Source organism: Petromyzon marinus, chromosome 25 (genome assembly GCF_048934315.1).
Source record: "Petromyzon marinus isolate PM22_M1 ecotype Great Lakes invasive population chromosome 25, UKy_Petmar_22M1.pri1.0, whole genome shotgun sequence".
In the NCBI taxonomy this organism is placed as follows: domain Eukaryota; kingdom Metazoa; phylum Chordata; class Hyperoartia; order Petromyzontiformes; family Petromyzontidae; genus Petromyzon; species Petromyzon marinus.
Window position 1 is genome coordinate 172008 of NC_133691.1, and position 22932 is coordinate 194939.

General features: G+C 42.3%; 2 protein-coding genes across 7 annotated transcripts in view; one reads left to right on the forward strand and one right to left on the reverse strand.

Annotated features, from left to right (window-relative positions):
• The first annotated feature begins 340 nt into the window (after positions 1–340).
• On the forward strand, positions 341–18118 carry NUP93 (nucleoporin 93). Of its 6 annotated transcripts, none has more exons than XM_032960839.2 (22): positions 342–1207; positions 2367–2547; positions 4726–4843; positions 5061–5123; positions 5228–5356; positions 5815–5889; positions 5976–6068; positions 7099–7238; positions 7691–7823; positions 9976–10133; positions 10245–10410; positions 10689–10782; positions 11305–11496; positions 12545–12671; positions 13617–13689; positions 14376–14420; positions 14598–14714; positions 15311–15429; positions 16058–16175; positions 16917–17000; positions 17099–17227; positions 17743–18118. In XM_032960839.2, the coding sequence occupies exons 2-22, from the start codon at positions 2369–2371 to the stop codon at positions 17848–17850; spliced, it is 2460 nt and encodes an 819-aa protein (XP_032816730.1). In that variant the 5' UTR covers positions 342–1207; positions 2367–2368; the 3' UTR covers positions 17851–18118. The 6 variants fall into 6 exon arrangements, with proteins under 6 accessions (XP_032816732.1, XP_032816730.1, XP_032816729.1 ...); XM_032960838.2 differs by having other exon boundaries at positions 343–1361; XM_032960836.2 differs by having other exon boundaries at positions 343–1330.
• Positions 18119–19683: 1565 nt separating this feature from the next.
• The window catches only part of LOC116946029 (secretagogin-like), a 39913-nt gene continuing 36664 nt past the window's right edge, over positions 19684–22932 (reverse strand). Inside the window, exons 10-11 of the mRNA XM_032960853.2 lie at positions 22627–22695; positions 19684–21111 (exon numbers count right to left, since the gene is read on the reverse strand). Coding sequence (XP_032816744.1) covers positions 20977–21111; positions 22627–22695 — 204 coding nt within the window. The 3' untranslated portion in view covers positions 19684–20976. The remainder of the gene's footprint in view (positions 21112–22626; positions 22696–22932) is intronic.

Genomic DNA, 22932 nt, shown 5'->3' on the forward strand with positions numbered 1-22932 from the left:
GTGTGGTGTGTGAACATCGCCACTGGGGAGACAAAGGCGGCCGGGCGTGATGAATCCAAGTCCTGGGAGAAGCCGGGTAGGAAAGCTAGTATCTCCACATATATAAAAGGCAAAGTTGTGATTGTCTGTTAAAAATGTTTAGCGTACTTCCCGACATGCAACAAACTTGAAATTTGCCGTGTGGGTACTTTCCAGACTATACACCATGCAAAAATTATTTAAAAATATAACTTTTGTATTCTTTTTTGGGGGGGGGAGGGGCGCAATAATGCATACATTTTGCAGGGCAAGTGAGCTGTGACGTCACATCTCTGTCATGTCACCCAAACCCTCCGCGTAGGCCCTCGCACAAATGCGCGGCTGGGGGGGGGGAATCATGGATATAATATACTAGGCTACAAACTTTAAATTTGCCATGTGACTTACTCCCATACTGTACACAATGTTAAACGTTTTAAAAAGAAGACTTTTGTATTTTTTTTTGGGGGGGGGGGGTCACCATGAAGTGTGTAGCGTCAACCCGCATACAGAACTGGTGAGAATCGATATCTGGTGAGCGTTTGTGGTACCGATTAAACGGGAATAGGCCGATTCAAAAGAAATCTACAACCTTTGATTCATATTCTTGGTTCTTTCGGTAAAGTCACGTTTAAGGGAAACAATAAAATAATAAAATATATATAAAACAATAAAATTATCACGTTTCGACTGCAACACAAGCAGTCATCATCAGGTGTGAAAACCAACGGCAAAGAAGCATTTGAAAGTGGCGGTTTGATTCCTTTGCTCGATTTAAATAATCGAATCTTGGCGCGCGAGCGTACGTTTTTATTTCCACCGCGCGTTGGGTTTTATTTAAATTAATGAGGTAATGATCTACGTTTTATTTGTATACGTTATGTTTTTCAGCTTCAAGAAGTTTTTTTACATTTATTTTTTCCCCCGGGCAACGCCAGGTACTTCCCGCTAGTTATTAATAAAAAGCTGGTGAACAAAGTTATGCTATGTTTTCAGAACAAATCCCAGCGTGTTCAAAACAAAACTCCCGATCACTTCAAAATAACCCCCCCAATCTGTTCCGAGAAAAAGCTCAGACGGTTCAGAACACCACCTCCGCCTTGTGCTTGAGAACAGAAACTGCACTTAGCTCAGAGGCTTGCATCAGCACCGCGGTGCCCGCCGGGAGCGCGGATTCCACCAATCAGAGGTGAGAGAGAACGCGGGACTGCGGGCTGCATGCACGCTTCATTCACCCCGTGGAATAATTTACCGTTGTTAATTTAACACAAATAAATTTAACAGCTCCATCAGCGCCGCCAAGAAAACAGCAGTACGTTCCGGGATCTCTTTTAAACAATACCGTAAGAGAACACTTTCCTTAAAAAAGAAAACCCCGTGGAGTGACACTCGCGTAAGGCCGTAGATGAAGCACCGGCTGGTCCTTGCGGCACTGCCGGAATCGGAGCGCCCCCCCTCCCCACCGCGGCTAGGCCGAAAGGCCCGTCCCGAGGTCGCGTACAGTTATTTTCCATGAGTGACCGCACGTACAATTTAAATTAATTAATGGTTTATTTGAACGAGTTAAAATACCACATTACTATTGTAAGGGTGGGTTATTGAATCGCACTCGTTCTGTTTGCGAAGGAAAGCATCACGAGTTTCAGGATGTTTCAGTAGAGTCCTGCATTTGGGATATTTTAACAGGCCATTAAAGAATGGCTAATTGACTGAGAGAAAGTAATAATTTTTTAAGAATGCATGTTACGTTATATTGTTTTGTCGCTGAAATTCAATTGGAAACCAGGTCCGTCCTTCCGGCATCTCAGGACCGTGTGAGATACAGTATCATTGCGGCTATTAATGGTGATTCGCCTTCGATTCGTATCCTGACCAGGTTTCACAATTATGAAAATCCTTGTGGGTAGACTCAGTCTTTCAACCCTTCGCAATCGATAACATGAGCACCATTTAGTGTAAAGTCAACAGTGGTTGTGCTATGGATAGAATTTGGCCTTCTATAGTGATGTGCACTTTCCTCCACTCTGATCCAGAGGCTGTCTACAGGAGCTGACCCATGCTCGTTCGATTGGGAAACCACCTCGACTTGAGGTTTAAAAGTACTCGTGAACCCCCTGAAGAAGCCTATATAAAGTTAGTGTTGTTGAGTTATCGTGTGAACAATCACACTTACCGGCAGCGAACAGTAAGGAAACGCACAGTAAACTCACACTTCCACTGTGGTGAAATATGGTCACATGTGACCGACACGGCATGGGGACGTCTTCATCCAGCAGTGGATTTAAAGTTGCCTGAGTATTAAAATAGTTTTTCATATGACACTTTGATGTGTAATGGTATGTGTCCAGTGATGGACATGGAGGGGTTCGGTGAACTACTGCAGCAGGCCGAGCAACTGGCAGCTGAAATCGAGGGAGTGTCAGAACTGCCTCAAGTGGAGCGCAATCTGCAGGAGATCCAGCTCGCCGGGGAGCGGCTCCGCTCGCGAACTCTCACTCGCACCTCCCACGATGCCGCCGACGTAAAGGCGTAAGTGTAACGATGCGCTCATCTGATGACAAAGAGTGAACAACGATGCATCTGTTCTTATGCTTTAGATACATGCACAACATCCTGCATGTAATAATATTTTAGTTTATAATACTACTGGAATGCAATTTATCATGTGCATTATTGCATGACAATTTTTTACTTTGAGGCACGGAGAAAAGCTATGTGTCTCTCAAAAGCCAAGCAAAAAAGTGATTTTAAGTCTTAAAAGTAGGTGTAGATTTCTGTGAATGTGCAGGAGGATGGCATTCCAGATGGAGGGACCTGCCACTGAGAAACGACACCGAGTATTAACGGTCCTGGTCCTTGGTATAGAGGGGTTGTGAGTCTTGCTGCGGAGAGTTCTAACCGTGAGCTGTAGTCCAGAGTGACAGAAGTCAAGAGAGATACAGTGGACGACTGAAAGTGGAGTTACAGTGGCCAAGGCAGGTGATCGGGAAGCCAGTTGAGGGAGGCGAGGCAATTTAGCCGAGGGTGATCGGCCACCGAGGTCGACATGGGTGAGCTTTTGTTAGATTTCCTGGGGATCAAGCAAGGACAGAGTTGCAATCGTAATGGCGAGATCTAACTGTGCTGCAGGTGATGGTATTGGCGATTTAATTGGTGATGAGTGGACATAAAGGACAGAGGACCCTAAGGTGGTATTTGCAAGATCTGATGATGTGGTTGGTGTGGCTGTCGAAGGATAAGGTAGAGTCCAAAGTGACACCGAGGAGCTTGATGTGGTCAGATAAATGGATGGGGGGAACTTGTGCTTTTTATATCAGAAGTTGCTTTCTGGTGCCGATCTGGATGGCCTCGGATTTGGAAGCATTCAAGGAGAGATCATTGGCCTAAAACCACTGCTGAAAGGTAGCAGTACACTCTGGTCCAGAGGTTTTGGTGGAATCAGCTGACCCAAAGAGTAGGGTGTCATCTGCGCAGGAATGGCATTTGACACCAAAGAACTCAATGAGGTAGATAATTCGGTTCTTGTGTATGGAATTATGTTTAGGAGCTAAATGCCATTGTCAAGGTCTGGTCGCCACGAGAGGTAGTGCAGACTATATGGCATGTGTCCAGTCTATAGTGGTTGATTATATAGTCCACTGTTTGGATTGCATGGCCACAGTTGCGCTGTGGCTTGTCTTACATTTTTCCATTTATGAAGATGTGTTTAGCAGCCAGTTGATGTTCTAATGCAGTTGATGGCCAATTGGATACATGTAGGTTGTGAATAGCAGTGGTCTGATGGTAGGTGGACTGAAAGGAGCAGAAGTTGGAAGAGGAGGTTATTTGGTCTTTAAGCTGGATGAGGGCAGGGCATTCTGGGAGCTTGGAGAGGGTGGACACGTTGATTAAAGTTGATAGCTTAACATATATTATGCCTGCCTGTGCCAAAGTCACCTGCAATGCTCTCAATCTTGTTACATCTCAGTAAGTTAACCAGAATTTAGTCAGAATAGTGCTCGAGTGGGTGATCACCATATACAACAGGTTGTTCATAGGATACAGGCTATGTTGTGGGCAGCAGAGAACATTGTACGCTACTACTATTTTCCATCTACGCTGCCCTCTACCATTCTATAGACCAACATGGTGAGGTGTGGCCAAATAGCTCTCATGCTATATCTAGGTTCTCATTTCATATATTACGAGCGAGATTCACATCTTGGAGAAATAGGCAAAACCCTGGTGGATTTTTTCCCCACCTGTTTTCAGTGGTGGAGGTAAAAGCAGGTTTCCACAAAATATCAGGAACATTCGCACACTTGAACTTTATGGCGGTACCCGGGGGTTCCATAGTACCCCGGCTCTCGCATAATGTCCGTGATGCAGTAATTGTTAGTCTGTTGATTGTCGTCGATTCGGCAATCAACTCATTTCGACGAGCTGTACACGATGCAGTATTCACAGTTAAATTTTTCGATAACGGATTTTTTATGCTAATGTTTGGCGTTTCGACATCGTGGAGTAGCACTGATTTTGGATTGATTGATACCCCAGTCACAGAGTTAAGTACACCCCTGTAAAAAATTGTGTCCCATAAATAAAATATTTAATTGCCTTGGCCATTTTGTATTATTGGGTACCCCGCGGTCCTGCCATAAGGATCACTTGTAAACATTTGGAAAGTATGTGTGTGTGTTTATTTCTTCCCGTAATAATGGAATGCAGGTCTATTTTATTGGGCTCCAAGGGCCTGGACATCTCAAACATTTCCCATCGCCTTGAGAGCCTGAGCGCAGTTACCACCTTTGAGCCCCTGGAACCTGTGCGGGACACTGACATACAGGCAAGCCACTGGCTGGGTGTTTTTACTGCACACTCACACCTTGCATATGATGCAAAGCGAAACTCATTCTGAAATGCTTCGTAATACTATGTGCTCGATCAGAGTTGTGTCTTTAAAGCAGTAGCACTTGATGATTATGACTGTAAGGCGATGTAAAAAAAGTTATGTTATTCTAATGCCATACTGCTCTCATCCTAATATACAAATGCTCTTGCAGGGATTTTTGAAGAATGAAAGGGATAATTCTTTGTTCTCGGCTATTGAGGAGTCCAGAAGGAGGGTGAGTGAACATTCTTATTTTCATAAAACGAACCACTAAATGTTCTTTCTGGCCACAACCTTTTAATTTATCGTTTGTGAAACGTGCACATATGCTTTATACAGACCTTTGCTCAGGCTGAGAAGTACCACTGGGATAACATGCTGGTGGAGTGGGAGCAGGAGAAGCAGCGAATACTGAACACTTTGCTGGGATCTGAGGAGGACATGTTCGATCTTGCTCCAGAGGCAGAGGTCTGGTTCCCAGTATCTTGCAATAACATTAGCATTCATATTGAATGTTAACATTTCTGTTGAGTGGACATTGTACCCCAATGTCTTTTTATTTCTATTTTTCAGGGCATAAAAAATAGATATGAAACATCAACTAAAGGTGTATAAATGTTGATTCGTCAAGTGTGCACCATTTATGTTTCATAAAAGTATAAACTGTTGTCAACTTCATTGTTTTCATATTCTTTTAATGGGGAATATTCCTTGGTTGTCAAGATGTTTAACATTTTTATTTATTGTTGTAACATTCTAACCCGCCCTGACTGTACATCTGTGAAAAAGAGCTTATAGCTCATCAGATTTCTTCAGGATAAATATTTATTGTGATTGTGATCCATCGAAACTTGTTACTGTTCATGTTCAGCGCTTCACTATGCCCTCGTGTAGCTAAAACCAGAAACTCCCATCTCCATTTTCAGCTGAGCATTCTCACGGACACCGCCCCTCCAGGCCGCAGCTCCATGGACAGCACTGAGATAGCCTATGCACGCCAGGTGAAGAAGACACTTCACCTGCCTTATCCATTTCATATTAATTATCCTATTCCTTCGCTAATAGGAGGGTGAATCTTCCCACACAGGTGTACGTCTACAATGAAAAGATTGTGCAGGCACAGATCCGTCCCAGCTTGGTGGAAATGTTTGGCGGCGTAGCTGAGAAACTGGACGACAAGGTATGATGGGTACCCAAAATGATATCTACGTATTATATACCTGGCAAATTGTGAATGCGTTCATAGAAAATAAAGTAATGTAAGCAATGCAAAATGTGCCACTTATGTGGTGTTCCTTGCACTTTTAGGGTGTCAGGCCTGAGCATTAAATAATTCCGAGGTGGATAAAAAAGCAAGTAGAATTCTGTGAATTTTCATATAATTGTTATAAAATATATGGACTTTAATGTTGGAGTATTATGTGTTGCGTTATGTGGTATTGACTCTAAAGGCCATGTTCCGGTACGTTAGGGCTTTGGGATCAAGCCAGAAGATTATCGTGTAGATATTCTACCATTACCTCACTATATCTACAGCTGTCTTAAACCTGGTATTGTTGATATTCTCTGATGTGATTATTTGTCCCAACGGAACTGCAGATCCCCCATTAACTGTGATCTCAGCTGGCTTACTGCGGCCAATATAATTATCTACTTACATTCGTGGTCTGGAATTTGTCTTGTCAAGTTATCGCATCTGTTTGGCTGCCTTAGGGGTGCTCTTAATTATAATCTGGAATTGGAACATCAAGTTGCATGGCAGCCAGCATTTATTGTTACGTACCGCTGGTTGTTTCCTGTTCCGTGACCAATCTGTAGTTGTCCTGGTACCTCGAGCTTGTAATAAGTTATTGGCATTACACAGTGTATACGTTTGACTTAAAATGAAAATTTTCTATGACTGGATCTTGTAACCAGTTCTTCCACTAGAGGGAGGTCTAGTTCTTTTTGTAAAGAGGATGGAGGAGGGCTGGTCTTGGCAGACATTGGACCAGTCTTCACAAGTCCAGCAAATAAACGGAAGAGCAGATACTGTAAGGGCAGATCTTGGAGGGCACATGTAACTGCAGCAACTGCGGGATCTAGCATGGGGTGGAGAGCATTAGTGATGTGTGGTGGCATCAATAACTCTGGCTAGAATGACATTTTATCTTTTCATTATGCTTATTTTCAATGTGGTTGCATTTGTTCACATGTGTGTGTATGTATAGAATGTGATAGAGCTGTGGTCGATGGTTCAGCACATGACTGATGTGCTTCTGGTGCCAGCAAAGGACACTTTATCATGTCGTGTTAACAAGGACATGCAGTCTGCTTTCGTCCGGCAAGCCCTGCTGTACCTGGAGCAAAGGTGTGTTTGTGAGGTTCACTGCTTCAACTTTTGAGGACACATCAGACTTATAAATTGGAAACCACACCTTATGAAGCTGAAAACTGTAACTGCTTGTAAGCTGGGGCTCCACGCTGTGCAGAAATGTCACCTGCCAGGCAGTCCCAGTTTAGTACTGTCAGTGACTTCTGCATCACAGGATTGTGTGATATTTGTAGGTGGCGTCAGTGGTGGTTTTTTTGCCTTTTATACTGCATTTCAACATTACAAGCTGTATATTTGCTTAGTTGTGTTTTTTTGTGGGAATGTGTTTTTATATATATAAAACATTTCCTGGGAAGGTCCACCCCTCAATTGGCCTCATGTTCAAGGACACGAGTCACAAGCTCTACAAATGTGATGATCTTGAATGAGGGCATTACATTGATTAAACTGTGCCAAAAATTCACCAATCATCAAATGTCTGCCGACAGCTACAAGAACTATGTGATGACGACGGTGTACGGGAACCTGCAACAGGCAAAGCTGGGCGGAGTGCCGGGGACCCTTCAGCTCATCCACAGCTTCATTAACATCAAGTTGCCTCCTCATCTTCCAGGCCTTCAGGTCCCTTGTCTTGTAAAACACTTGTAGAGTCCACGCCCATGCAATAACAGGCTTAGAAAATAGCAATTACGGTACACTAATTGGAATCCCTCATGTAAAAATAAAAAAAGTTAATGTTTTTGGAGATACAGAATAATGAAAATATTGTTTTGGCAACAAAACAGGTGTTAAGTTGTTAAAACACCAAACTGAAACCTTTTACAAGGACTCATGTCTGCATTAACCACAATACTTGTCAAAATGCAAACCAAAAACATACTCTGATAATATATGTATTGTCATGCAGACATGATTCCTTGTAAAAGGTTTCAGTTTGGTGTTTAACAACTTAACACCTGTTTTGTTGACAGATAAAAGAGGAAAAACCTTTTCTCTTATTTTGGTACTGGCAAAGGAGGTCCCATGATATTGTAATAGATAATAAAGATATGAAAATGGGAAAAATTACCATCCTCATCAGCCATCTATAAACTGCAGAATAGAGGCATATACATATTGTCACCATGCCTCGTGGTCCTCCGATGCCACAATCCAACTTGTGCCTGTGCATGAGCTGATCTCATCGCTGCATCCCCACGGAGGTCGTCCTCTCGGGCATGTTGTCTCGTTTGCCATTTCAGCAGAAGTCTTGTCCATCTGCTATATATAATCCCCTCTAGTGGTGTATCCTGACCAGGGCCACTTTTTAACAGTCAAAACGTATGATTCTGCGTTTGTTCTCTGAACCCATGTGTTCTTCCTTTTTGTCACGGATTCCCAGCATGAATCTCTACGTGCTTCTTTGAATATTTTAAAGCTTTTTTCCCCCCCATTATCTTTAACAGTCCATGTATTCTATCTATATATAGCAGGTAATTTGCACTTGTTGAAAACGTTCTTCTTTATGAATATAGGTATGTTGATTTTCATTATTAAAAAAATCCCTACATTCTGCTTTCATGCACCACTTAATGTTTTTCAATCATTTCCTTGGATATGCATATTTTTTTCCGGTTGTCTCCAACAATTATTTCCTTTTGTTTGGCGAACCTGTTGTACATGACTTGTGCATCTTCAAATGAAAGTATTGTTTTTGGTGGTGTGAAATAATACGAAAGTAATAACTAAGACAAATTAATTACCAAACGAATATTAGAATGAATACTCGTAAATTTTACTATTCATTTTTATTTCGTAAATAAATCGTAAATAAATCAACAACTTGAAGCTCTGTCGTCCCGACAGTTCTGTTCCTTCACCTGAAGAAGGCTACTTGTGTTGTGGCCGAAACGTCGTGAGAATTTTATTGTCTTATTTTATTATTTTATTCTCATTCTACGTGACTTTACCGAAAGAACCAAAGAAGATAAATCAACAGTTTCAGTATTGTAGCCATAATGCAGATCTCATTTATTAATGTTGTTGAAGATGAGCCTTTGTTATTTTACACTTTAAAACATGATAAGAAATTGCTTTTGAGGCAGTTTGAAAATGACAATGCATACACGTTTTTTAATGGTTGCATTAACTGGAAAATAATCAACCGTGGTATAATAATAATAACAGTGAAAGTGTATTTATTTTCATTGTGCTGGCAAAAGCCGTGGTGCCATGGTTCATGCATTGCAAACTAAACGATTTTTTTTTGTTTTACCAGGTAAGGCCCACTGAGCTAGAAAACTATTTTTCAAAAGCGACTTGGCCAAAAATTATAGCTCAATGAAGTGGGTCATGAAACTCTCTAAATGCACGTTTCTAAATGTGGGGGGGGGGGAAGCAGAGGACCCGGAGAATATTCCACACGATCACGGAGAGAACATGCAAACTCGAAATGTAAAGGTGTCAGGGTTGGGATCGAACCCACAAACTGTATACCAGGCGAGGTAGTTAACACCTTGCCACTGACCTGAGTTTGATTCCTGGTCATGGCTCATATAAATGGCAATTGGTATTTTAAATGTTTATGCCTTCTCTTTTACCAGTTTACATTTCCCCCATGGCTAACATGGCTTGGGGAGGTCTTCATCCTCTTTTATAATTATTTTTGCAAAAGAGTCATGCATTCCTGAAGGCAGAGTCTTATGTTTATTTTCAAGCAATTCAACTGTGTAGAGGAGCTCCTTAGTTTGTGGTTCGTTATTGCACGAGCTTTCACTGTGGTGTTGTTTTCTAGGACGGGGAGGTTGATTCTCATCCCGTGTGGGCCGTGCTTTACTATTGCCTGCGCTGCGGCGATGTCACAGCTGCCCTCTCAGTGGCCAACCGCTCACAGCACCAACTCGGCGAGTTTGTGGGCTGGCTACAAGAGTACGCCCAGAGCCAAGACCGAATGTGAGTCATAGTGCCATTGCAAAAAATATATATATATTCCACAGTCATGTTATTAGATAGAGCTGATTGCTTATGACTACTGATTTGTTCTTTGGATGGATTGACATGCAGGCTTTCCCCAACCTCGGCGAACCGCTTGCGCACGCATTACCGGCGCGCGGTCAGGAACGGTACGGACCCGTACAAGCGTGCTGTGCACTGCCTGATTGGCCGCTGTGACGTCACAGACTTCCACGGGGACGTTGCTGAGAAAACGGAAGACTTTTTGTGGCTGCGGGTAAACCTATTTGCTGTATAGTCAGATGACAAAAAAACTGGAAGTGCATTCATGTTTGTGGTTTGTTTTTAGCTTAGCAGACCACATCTACAAGTGAAAATAGCAGCTTCCAAATAAGTAAAGTAGTTCAGATATGATAGTGTGATTCAAAATGATTTTAGCCAAGCTAAGGCGCTTAGTCAAGAAAATAGCATGCCTGGTGCCATTAAAATGGTAATGTGTGTGTGCGTCAAAAGGCATGTTTTGTCACTGAGCTGTTTTCGCTTTGCTATGCACAGCTTCACCAGGTGAGCTTCGAGGAGGAGGCTGGACTGGGGACACAAGACCGCATATCACTGCCGCAGCTACAGACACAGCTTTTAGAGGAGTATGGTACGATACCGTGTTTACATTCAAACTTCACTTCTGGCTGTAACTCTAATATACAGTATTTTATCAATATTAATTGCTAGCAATGCGCACGTCCTTTGGACGTGTCCCTCGGTCCCGCCTTACCTCCAGCCAGCATTTTATATATATAATGTAGTATGATTATTATTCATTGATTATTTTCATTTTGTGAAGTGACCTAAGCTTTCAACAGCAATGAAAACAGACATTGGCTTTAAACCACTTGTGTAGTTGGAAGGTAGACTGTTACAGAATTCATCCCTGGGGTCTCACGGTTAGTATAATCTTAGCACAGGTTGAAATTTAACTCCAAATCCTGCAGGGCTCTCTGCTGTTGTTCATAATTGATGCAAATATCATGAGTTTGTCGTGGGCTGGCATGTTGATGCATGTCTCTGTGTATGTATGTATATATGTTGAACTTGTTTGGCAACGTATGTAGCCAACCATGCTGATCGGAGGTGCGTGTGTGTGTGTTGCACCGTAATCTGTGTGTACATGCAGGGGAAACACACTTCTCGGCCGGCCAGCAACCCTTCCTTTACTTCCAGGTGCTCTTCCTGACGGCACAGTTTGAGGCGGCCGTGGCATTTCTCTTCCGCGTGGAGCGTCTGCGGGCACACGCCGTGCACGTGGCGCTCGCCCTCCACGAGCTGAAGTTGCTGCTCCAGCCGCCGCTGCAGGCGGCACAATTGTGTACGTCTGCTGCGCTCGCGTGATGCACGACGGTGGCGATTGGTAGCAACCATGGCTGCTGCCTCTTATTGAAAATAATATGCATTCCCGCACCCATCCCGCAAAAAAAAACATGGCTTTTGTGTTCTTTGGGTCTTTCGGTAAAGTCACATAGATAGGTTCAAAGAAAATAACAAAAACTATGACGTTTCGATCGCAACACAAGCGTTCGTCATCAGGAAGCTTTAAGTCAAGATTCATGGCTTTTGTAGATATGATATGTATGTTGAACTTCTATCGCACCGTACGTAGCCAACCGCACTAAACGGAGGTGTGGGGAAGGACAACAAGCTAAACACAAAAAGCAGTTTTAAAGAAATTAGTTTTCAATCTATATTTAAAAGTGCATTGCTCCAGTGGCTTCCTAATATCGGAAGGAAGAGCGTTCCAGATGGCCACAGAAGCGCATCTGAAAGCGCGCAATGCGGTAACCATGTTTAATCACCATGCTGTCTCGTGTTTACCAAAACGATTTCAAAGCTTCATTTGAGAAAAAAGTGAATTGCTGTGTGTGGCCTATACAGTTAGGGTATCTAAAAAACTAAATGGAATTTTTCATTTTTTTCTTGTTGCAATAACTTGCATCAACAATATTGCAAAATCAATTGTTTGCTGTATGTGCACCAGCAAACCCGTGTTTTTAATCTTATAACTGACGAATATCAAGTAGCTATGTAGTGGGCATCAATATCGAATGCTTTACTTTTCCGTGGTTCCATATATATGCACCCCACCTACATCAACCAGCACTGACCAACGTGGCGAAGTATGGTCACATCGACGTGAGATGCCCCTCATCCAGAAATAGATTTAAAAAGGGCCTTGCATATTGTGATTAAATATATTTTTTTGTTTTCTTATTTCCATTTATGCTTAGTCAATAAAAAAATAATGTCGCTAATTTTGCTCCCATTAATCGGTGCCTTGTTGACGAAAATGAATGCCATCCAATGGACACCTTTTAAGATGAGTGGATGAGGTAATGATTGTGACGATGGTGGATCTTTAGTGAGCAGAGAGCCCAACGATCCTGGTCCCGTGCGGCGTCTTAACCTGGTGAGGCTGCTGATGCTCTACACGAGGAAGTTTGAGGCGACTGACCCACGGGAAGCACTTCAGTACTTCTACTTCCTGCGGTCAGTGATTTTTTGTTTTGCTTCCCCAACAGCGTTTGCACTTATAATGTCCCCGTGGGAGATGTGTGCGCTTGAATCAGAGTCTTGTTGAAATTTTGCTCTCATGATTGTTTTGGTAAGGTGCTTTAATTATACACATTTTTAAAAGTGTTTTAATGTACTCTTATTGATTTTATAGTAGTCCTTTGTGCGTGTTAAGTTATTTATACCTTTGTCTGCTTTAGAGCATCCTATTGCTTGAATGATGTAATAGTTCTAAAAATGTGCAAATGTATTTTTGTATTATGTATATTTATATGTTAAAAAGTTATTTGCGTTGGTGCGTTGTTTTGGTATATTTGGAAGATTGTTCAGCCTTATTGGTAACAGAAAAACAATGTTTTTGCAAAGATTCCATTATATACACTGAAAACAATATTATATTTTGTGGTCCACATTCAGCTTTAAGAAATTTGAGAGTAAATGATAACTGACAGGTTTTATACAGGCGAGAGACTATGAAGAGGCAGTGTATAGATCTGGCAGGAGAGCACTGCATGTGCCTCTAGGCAGTGTGTGAAAATAATCTTTGGGAGGGAGCTGAACTTTTTATTACTAGAAATGAAATATAAAATGTTGAGAAAATTAATTTCTGAAAATGAAAGAGCGCTAGTTTATCACTTGCGGATCATGAGGTAGACTTTGCATGCCCCAGGGGCGTGGGGCACCCACGTGCACTACTCGTCATATTCTTGCACTCATTCCAGAGTTCATAGATATATATTTTACCGTATAGGCTGTGTATTTCAATGCAAGCTGATGAATTGATTTGAAAATGGCTAAGCCTTGTTAGACCGTGCCACCGCCATGGCATGTGCCTTTGCTTTTATGCCGGAATTTTAGCGCATGTGCCATGACTGATTGGAGTTGAGCATTCGTTTGGGGTTGGGTAATTTTTCTGGGCAGTGCGGAGAAGGATGGACAAGGAGAGAACATGTTCATGCGATGTGTGGGAGAGCTGGTGATAGAGACGCGGGAGGTATGTACTTCGATTACCGTGCACATTTTTTTTATGTGTGGGTGGAGACACAAAAATATACACGTGGTAATGTATATGAATGCAAATTTAATATAAATACAGGAATATGTTTTCTTTGTGTTTTCATAGATATAATAGAGGCACATTTTAAAGGAATTTGTCATAACAAATGTATATTGGCTTCATAATTGCCTTATCTAGATTTAAAGCTTTCGTGACTGTAAGGATCCATACTCTTTGGTTCTATTCGGTAAAGTCACGTAAAAAACAACAAAAAATGAAAAAAATTTACGACGTTTCGGCCACAACACAAGTGGCCTTCATCAGGTGAAGGGACCAGACTGTCTGGAGGACAGCACTCCAGCGCTGTCCTCTAGACAGTCTGGTCCCTTCACCTGTCCTCTAGACAGTCTGGTCCCTTCACCTGATGAAGGCCACTTGTGGCCGAAACGTCATGAAATTTTTTATTTTTTGTTGTTTTTTACGTGACTTTACCGAATAGAACCAAAGAGTAATTGCCTTATTTTTTTTTTATGCGTCACTGTAATAGCCCTGTGTGTGTTGCTTTCACGAACAAATCAAAAACATGATAGCAGCTGGTGAATGTAATTTAGCAATAGTTAGGCTCATAGTTGCAACTGTTCAGTCTTCATTTTAACTAATGGCTTTGATTTCTGTGTGCACAGTTTGACATGCTGCTTGGGAGGCTTGAGAGGGATGGAACCAGGAGGGTAAGATTTGAAAGTCAAAAGCATGTCGACTTGGGAGCTCTCTGCCAATCACTATAAGTCTGCATCTTTGAAAAGCACAGCTGATTTAATTCAATCACGTGTTGCTTTTGGTTCGGTCTTTTAATTGTTTTGCTGTCATTGAACCCTGCTCCTGTGCACATGCGTTCAAACTTACAGCCAGGCGTGATCGACAAGTTTTCTCAGGACACGAGGGGCATCATTTGCTCGGTGGCAGCTGTGGCTGAGAGCAAGGGCCTGTTTGAGGAGGCTGTCAAGATGTACGACCTGGCAGAGGTACCTGTAGGGATGACAACTTTCATTGCCAACCAAGCAGAGGCTTGTAACTGATAGGCCTATACCTATTCCATGAAGGAATTGTCATGATTCAGGATCACGATTTGATCCAACAATTAATATATTTATATTAACACTGAAATATTGTCGCAATTATAGTGGGTGCACGAGTCAGAAGAAATAACTACATATGACATACATGAATATATTTTAATTGGTTCTTGTGTGCAATTCAATACATGTATCATGAGTGTAGGAATATATTTAATTGATGATTTGTGCATTGTAACACCTATCGGGGCTTGGTAAAATATTGTCAAGCAACCCCCACCATCAACGTGGTCTACATCATGCAATGGATTGACATAAGGATATGCATGACTTATTATTTATTCCATGAAGATGAACTTACATAGGCTTAGTCTAATGGAACTACTCTGAAGCCAGGATGGATTTCATTTTGCATTTTTATTGAGCATTACCTCTTGTGCCTCGTGGCGAGAGTGCTGATAAAATCCAAGCCCATATGTGAGTAATGCTGTGCGTGTTGCTCACGCTTTGCGCTGATAATGTTGCTCTTTGTTGTGATGGCACAGAAAGCTGACAAGGTGCTTGGGCTGATGAACCAGCTCCTGAGCCCCGTGGTGTCAACCCAGGGTGCCCTGCACTCCAACCGCGATCGACTCAAAACCATGGCGCTCGGCATTGCGGAGAGGTCAGTGCTCACATGTTCTGGAGCAAGGGACACAGACAAAGCACATCAGCTCGTGCTTGTTCAGTTATTTAGCTGCTTATTGTTGATGCTGTTTTGCAGCGATTTGTTTTTCTACAGCCCATGAGTAAATAACCTCGAATGCTTTCAATGTTGTAAGATTTCGTAAGCTAAGCGCGTTGATCCTCTTTAGTGGTTTGATGGGTGACCACTACACGCCAGGTTGTTACAGGCAGCGGCGGGGCTGTGCTATGTTGTGGGCAGCAGAGGACAGTGCAAAAAAATAAATGTGTTGTACTGCGCTTCTATGCTTCCACATGTTTGTTCCCTGTATTCATACCACACTAACCAGCTTTGTGAAGTATGTACTGACCAACCTGGTGAACAATGGTAAATAGCCTCGATAACCCGCACGGCATGGGGAACCCCCCCCCTATATAACAGTGGATTTGCAAATAGAGCTTTACATATATGTGTACATATTTTCCTCTACTAAACTTATTGGGCTATTGATTATCACCTTTGTTGGTTGATCTTTGTTTTGAGCGAAACCATTTTTTATTGTTGTTCGTTCACCTAAGTGCTTAGGTCCTTTCTGTTGACACATCCGTATGTCTGCACGCACACACAGGTATCGAACTCTGCATATCAGCACGGACAAGAGGATCGGTGCAACTTTCTATTTGCTGCTGGACCTCATGACCTTCTTTGAGGAGTACCACGCGGGCCAGGTGGACAGAGCCATGAATGTAAGGCTTCACACGCACTCGGAGGCAAATCTCCATGGCGTGGCCTAGAAATACATGAACTATTTATCCTGCTGTAGTTGGAGGAATTGTCATGATTCAGGGTTGTGATTCAACTCAAGAATATTTGCTTTGCTCTCTTTTCTACTGTTTAGTTTGTACCATCTCTATGGTATATTATAACTCTCCTTCTCTGTCATTTGTATCCTGTCAATTTATCTAATTTATTTTGTCTTATATGTGTATTTTAGTTTCTATTATACTCTTTGGGTCAAGATTGAGCTTATATTGTCTGTTGCATATGTACCACCTGTCTTTTTACATTGTATGCGTAGTTTCATGACCCTAATTGTAACACTAACATACAATTAGCATATTTGCACAAAGATGAAATCAGATATGCATGAAATTTGATAAATGTATCGTGAAAGTAAGAATCGATGAGTAAATGCATTGTTACATATCTAGTAGCCCATGTATTGCTACTGCTACAAAAATGCTCATAATCCTCCACGTGTCTCGTGCCTGCAGAAGAGATGCTACAGCAAACAAAGAGTGCATTGTCTTAATTTTTAAGAAATGCACAATGCGCTCTTATCCCTCCAATGCCGGAGCAGATGAGAGGCTCCATTAAATAAATAAAATTCGGCTACTGACCTTTGTGCACTTATTCAGATGAGTGGGTGTGGAATCTGCAGTGATGCCTTCATCACAGTGCATGGTGTACGCTGTTATCACCGGCAGGTAATGGAGCGGTTGAAGTTGGTGCCTCTTGACCCAGACAGTATTGACGAGAGACAAGCTGCGTTTCGGAACTTCTCAGACGAGGTACGCTGCTATATAAATCGGCTTGTTGATTTTTTGCAAGCACTGTAAATTCAGTGACCATTAACTAAGACAGCATGCACGTCCATCGCTTGGCTCAGGTGCGCAACAGCCTGCCGGATGTGCTGCTCGCCACAATGAACATCCTCCTTACCAAGTACCGCCGGGCCAAGGCGGTTGGGGGTGGCACCCCGGCCAGGCCACAGAGGACCGCCGACGACATGGACGCAGTGAGTGTACATCCCACCCAGTATATCCACACAGCTGTGCCACGTGTCTCCCTCGATAATGCTCGCCTAATGAATGGCGAACGGTCCTCAAAAATCTTGATTTGAAGCTTTCATGGCTGCAGGAATCCATACTCTTTGGTTGTTTCGGTAAAGTCACATAGGTAGAATATTCATGTCGATATAATTTTTTTCTATCTACTTGACTTTACCAAAAGAACCAAAGAGTATGGTCCTCAAAAAGTAATCCTACCTGACCTACTGATAAATAATTTTTGAATATATAACCGTGGACTTGCACACCTAATGAGCCAACAAATTTACTGGGGGCTTCGATGCGAATCCATTCGTGCATTTCTTCTCAGCAGCTTCAGAAGTGTCATTGATGGGAGAGAGCGATGATCGACAAGGCGGTGTGATAGCCTGATCCCCTTTGTGTCGCGGCGCAGCGCTTTGATTGCATTTTCGGGTCGGGCTAATTATGTGCATGCTGTGCTGTTCCTGTGTGCGTTTTGCAGCTGCGAAGGCAAGCGCAGGTGCTGCTCATGTTCTCGGGCGTCGTTCCGTACCGCATGGTTGGTGATACCAACGCGCGCCTGGTGCAGATGGAGTCTCTCATGAACTGACCGCTCCTGCTGGCCAAGCAGGGGGATTGCAGTGCGGAGTGGTGTTGTGGGCTTTGCCCAGTCAGTGATCATCAAAATATGCGACCATACACGTTGGTTGTGGAGTTACTAAAAGGAGGACGATGTGTTCTGCGCACAATAGGTGCTTAAAAAATTTACAAGGCATAATGTGTTTTTGTTATATTTTGTGTTACTTTTTATGACGTTGCTGACCAAAAGTGTACTTTCAATTATAATAAAAATGGAACCCATAAAGGGGTGAATACAATGTGCACATTTCCCTTGCAACCTTATGTTATGTCTAGTGGGATTTGCCCAAGCCTCTAATGGTTACGAGTGGTTTGATAGCACTGAGCGTATGACATCATAGCAGTGAGACAGCGTGCGGTGGAGAAGTTATTAATGAGAATCACAGCTCTGATTATGCTAGGGCCTGCCTGCGTTGGACACATTTCTGAAATCAAACCACGTATGTGGTTTTGGCAAATGTGGAAAAACTATTTCGTCGGTGCAGCCTCCACCATCCGTTAATGGGATGCATTTTCACAGTAAATCGAGATTCTGGAGGAGAAAAACTTTGAACCATATATTTTCACTGATAACACTTGCGTTAAGCACGCCTGATATGTTGTTATATGAATGCCAACAGGTTTTGAATTACGTTTTCCAAATAGCTTCTGCTTAAACTCCAATGTGTCTGATATGGCATTTGAGAAATCTGCTGGGGCAGCCACTTAATAGACAATGCCATGGAAGAATGCCATTGGTGTACGTCTATTTAACTTGGGTTGAAGCTTGATTTATACCTATTAAAACCTGAGTGAACTATTCAAGTGGGTTTATTATTAATATTAATGCGTATAGTTGGTTCTTTCGGTAAGTCACGTAGAAGGGAAACAAAATAATATTTTGTTTCTCTTCTACGTGACTTTACCGAAAACCAAGAATATGAATCCTTGCAGTCACGAAAGCTTTAAATAAAAAATAATGCGTATGTTTTCGAGTTTTTTTTAAATATATACTTTAAAGCTATGACAGTGCTTTGTAATTGTTTTGTTTTGCACAGATGGCAATGAAATTTCATGCTTGAGTGTTGGGGTTTATCGGTGATGAGTTGGTGATAATTATTATTCTCTATTGCCCTTTATCCTAATGTTGCACTGTTACATTGATATTGAGATAGTTATTCCAGTGGTGTCAAAAATGTACAGTCCATTTAAAGTCCCTGCCTCTGCCATAGTTCTCTCCATTGTAGGTACACAATGGATAATGGAACCTGACATACTCATGGCCTTTTTAATACCCTTTCTGTGTTTATAATACTCTATACATTTCCAGAAATGGAGCCGAGAGCCTTGAGAATTATTTTTTAACCAAGAGTGCATTTTCCAAGATGTGCCGACCCTGTAAATTACACACCACTGACAGGTCAAATATTGAGTGATTAATCGGTGGGAACATTTTTTTATCTTGGCTACACTAACATAAACCGCAGGTGTAGATTTACATCAAATTGAGGGATTAATGCGATACAATTGTAACTTGGAAGTGTTTAAAGAAATTAACGATTTATCCATAACTTCATCTTCTCTGTTACTGCTTCCAATTCCATAAATTTATCAAACTGCCAGTTACCCATGCACAGTAATGCATATTTAATTCCATTTGGCGTCTCTTTACAATTTTAAACTGGGTACTTCACAGCTACTGTTTTCAGGTTGTTGTGACCCATTAGAATATCCATCAGTGTCATTGTTCCGGGAGAAAAGCCACCCCCTCGGTTAAATATGTGATACGATGCCATATACGATTCCCGATACAAATTGAAGAGCATTTGTAACAGTGCGCCTCCTTGGCATTCTTTATTTAATGAATTCATTCTTTATTGTGTTCACAATAGCAAGAGGGCGGCATACAATAATTCAAAAAATATATATGCATTATGCATGCAACTGGAATTGACTACCAAAAATCGCTAAGATACTGTGACACATCAAAATGCGGTATTGGTGAGGATATACTTCTCACTGTGACCTCATATCACCGTTTCCTTTATAACAGGTCATGCATATTTTCACTATATGAATGCGCTGGATTTTTTTAAAACTCCATTGCCTTTTGACTGTTTAAACAGTTGCTGTAAAACCACATGATTACTCAAACCTTAACGTACAGCAGCTGTTGCTTATATGGAAGTGCATGGAGCTGTTGTGCAAAGGGCAGAGTTAGGGTGTGCCTTGGAGCTCAGCCATTCCTTAGATACTATCTGACCATCTTTCTCAGGCAACGATTACGCCACATGAGCACCCTGCGCCTGCTGCTTCTCATTTTCCAATTGAAGGAGTTCGAGACGATAATCCTGAATTATGAACCTTTCAGGGCACCAGACTACAATTACATATTTTTGGAGGATTGTTTTTTTATTCTATTTGATTTTTCTACCTACGTGACTTTACCGAAAGAACCAAAGTGTTTTTCATTTCAACTGAATGTTCATGGTTTTCTGTACGAGTCGCTCATCAATTCCGTAATGTTTTGTATAGCTGAATGGACTTTACTCCGCAAATATGCGTCGTGATAGCGGTAATTTTGCAATTATCAAACACCCTCAAACCCATATTCTTTGGGTCTTTCGGTAAAGTCACGTAGATTTACCCTCAATCCCAATTTACTCAAGCGCCACCCAAAGGAGTGCGGGTTAACGGTAAATTATTCCCCCCATCCACGCCATTGAGTGGCATCGTGTGGCAGTGCTTTTGTTTTTTTTAGTTATTAATAAACAAGAGCACAAATAACAAAGATGTAGCCATCATAAGTGAGCCCATGCATGGGGTTTGTGGTGGGGCACAGCACATGGAGGCTCCTTGACATGTCACATTAATTGCAAAGCTTGACATCTAGGCAGAGAATATTAAATGCATTATTAAGTGGGTTGATGGACATGCAAAGGGTGGCAGGCGAGAGTGGTGTGGATGAGAGACGGGGGTGGCTGCTGGGTGATGCAGTTGAGGGTGGGATATTTTGGGTTGGATAGGGGTGGTGCTGGGGACAAAGTGGGTAGTGACGAGAGGAGGCACGGAGGGTGCGGAGGGCAGCCCCGGGGCACAATCGGTAATTGTGTGTGCGTCACGTGGAGTCTCCAAGCATGACTCCGAGGCACAGAGCCAGCTCCGACTTCTGAATTTTGCCGTCGCGGTTCACGTCGCAGTGGTGCATGAGCGACGAGCGAAATCGATCCAAGTCCACTCCGCTGAGACTCGGCTAGGAACACAAGGATGCCTTAGTGTTTCAGGGAAATGTACATCAATGTCTGATGCACCCTGGCTTACCGGTATTAGCCTTTTTGCCTGTTAGGTCACAGTACTGGTCGGCATGGTGAAGTGATGTCGGGTTGGTATGTGGCCTAGGCTGGCGATTGCTTAAGGATAGGAGCATCCACTACAAAGGTGTGTGCATGGAAGGCATTACAGAGCAACGCTGGACTTGTACTTTATTCCTACAAATAACAGCTGGTGACCTCAACCCAGGATGACTGAGAGACGGACCAGAATTGAAGAAGCTCAAAGACCCAATACCAAGTAGAACTGCATGCTTAATAAGTCCATGTATAATGACGATGTCCCTATATCAGTATTATTAATGTGTACTCTGCATCTCTTTAATGCCTATTTTATGCAATGTTAGACAAGTTATGCATTATATATGTGTGCAAACGCAAAGTGATAATGAATAAAACATCTGCATTGATGTGGAAGACCATTAATGCAGCTAGACTGGCTCGTTAGCAGAGGTGTGTCCTTTAATGAGAGTGATATTTAGGACTGTGGTGAGATACCGTTTCCTCCGGTGAGCGGTTTGTCAGCAATGCATAATGGGCTGCATGCGGTGGTAATAGGAGGACCCTGCTGTTACGCTTGACATTTGTAGTGCAAGTATTAAGAGAACGAGAGAGTCTAGCCGCTGACAAAGGTCGTGTTTGGATTGAACGGAACACAGTTGACATGGGCAGGCGCTAACGAGTGGGTGTAATTGTACCTGCCGCCACCTTGTAATGTTGACATTTGGCAATGGGCTAGGTAAACTAAGGAAATGAATACATGTTATCACGATTGCTGGGCAGATGCCTATATGCCCAAAATTCACAGCAGCCTGCAACAAACAGCACTGTTTAAGTTATAATCGATAAGAGTTAATAATTTTCCTTGAATTGAGCGAGGTTGTAAGAACTTGGGAAAATACGACGGGAGGGAATTTCAGTCGAACAGTGCGAGGGAAGCAGCAGAAAGAGAAATGCGGCGATACATTTACGAGCATGTGACAGGATTTGTACGCAAATAGATACATGCATTAAATTGCTAATTATTTTGCTTTGATTTATCAAGAGAAAAAAACATACACCAGTAGCATCGGTAATTTGCTGCTGTGGTTTGTGATTTAATTTTACCCATGAGGTACACAAATCATTGGATTGTTCCCACTTTACCACTACTGGACATCTGTGAAAAAGAGCTTCATAGCTCATCGGATTCCTCCAGTATAAATAAAGATTCTGGTTTACATTTTACACCGTAAGTCAGCTGTTTTAAGTTACATTCTTGAATCCATCATGCCACAAGAACTCGGCTAAAACAGAGGTCAATATTTACACAGTGCTGATGAGTTATTTTTTTAACTATTAAATATTTTTTTACGTCTGAACCCTAAGTTTAAAGATGCAAACACTATGATTAATACTGTGCAAGGAATTCCACACAAACACAACTTTCCCCAACTCACCCTGACGAGCTCAACCATGTCCTTGACCAGTCCATCAACCTCTGCACCTTCCAGCACACCAGTTCCACTCTGTAACATCAGTCCACCACAGGTAATCGTACTGGTTCCAGCTTCTGTGTTTTACCTATGCTTTGAGCCAATATATTGCCTGCTGAAAATTCAAGCCCCTCCTTCTAAATTATTGCAGTGAAATCAATAAATCTTGGTACAAAAATTGGTACAATAAAAGCAATGGGTGTCTCAGCTTTTGCTCATCTACACAGAGAGTGAAAGCTAGAGCAGAATGCACATGAAACCAAAGCAAAC

Bases quoted from the DNA above. Each gene is read 5' to 3' on its own strand.
- NUP93 (XM_032960836.2), top strand. The intron at 10,783-11,304 runs GTACGATACCGT...GTGTACATGCAG, and splicing joins ACAGCTTTTAGAGGAGTATG to GGGAAACACACTTCTCGGCC. The intron at 13,690-14,375 runs GTATGTACTTCG...CTGTGTGCACAG, and splicing joins TGGTGATAGAGACGCGGGAG to TTTGACATGCTGCTTGGGAG.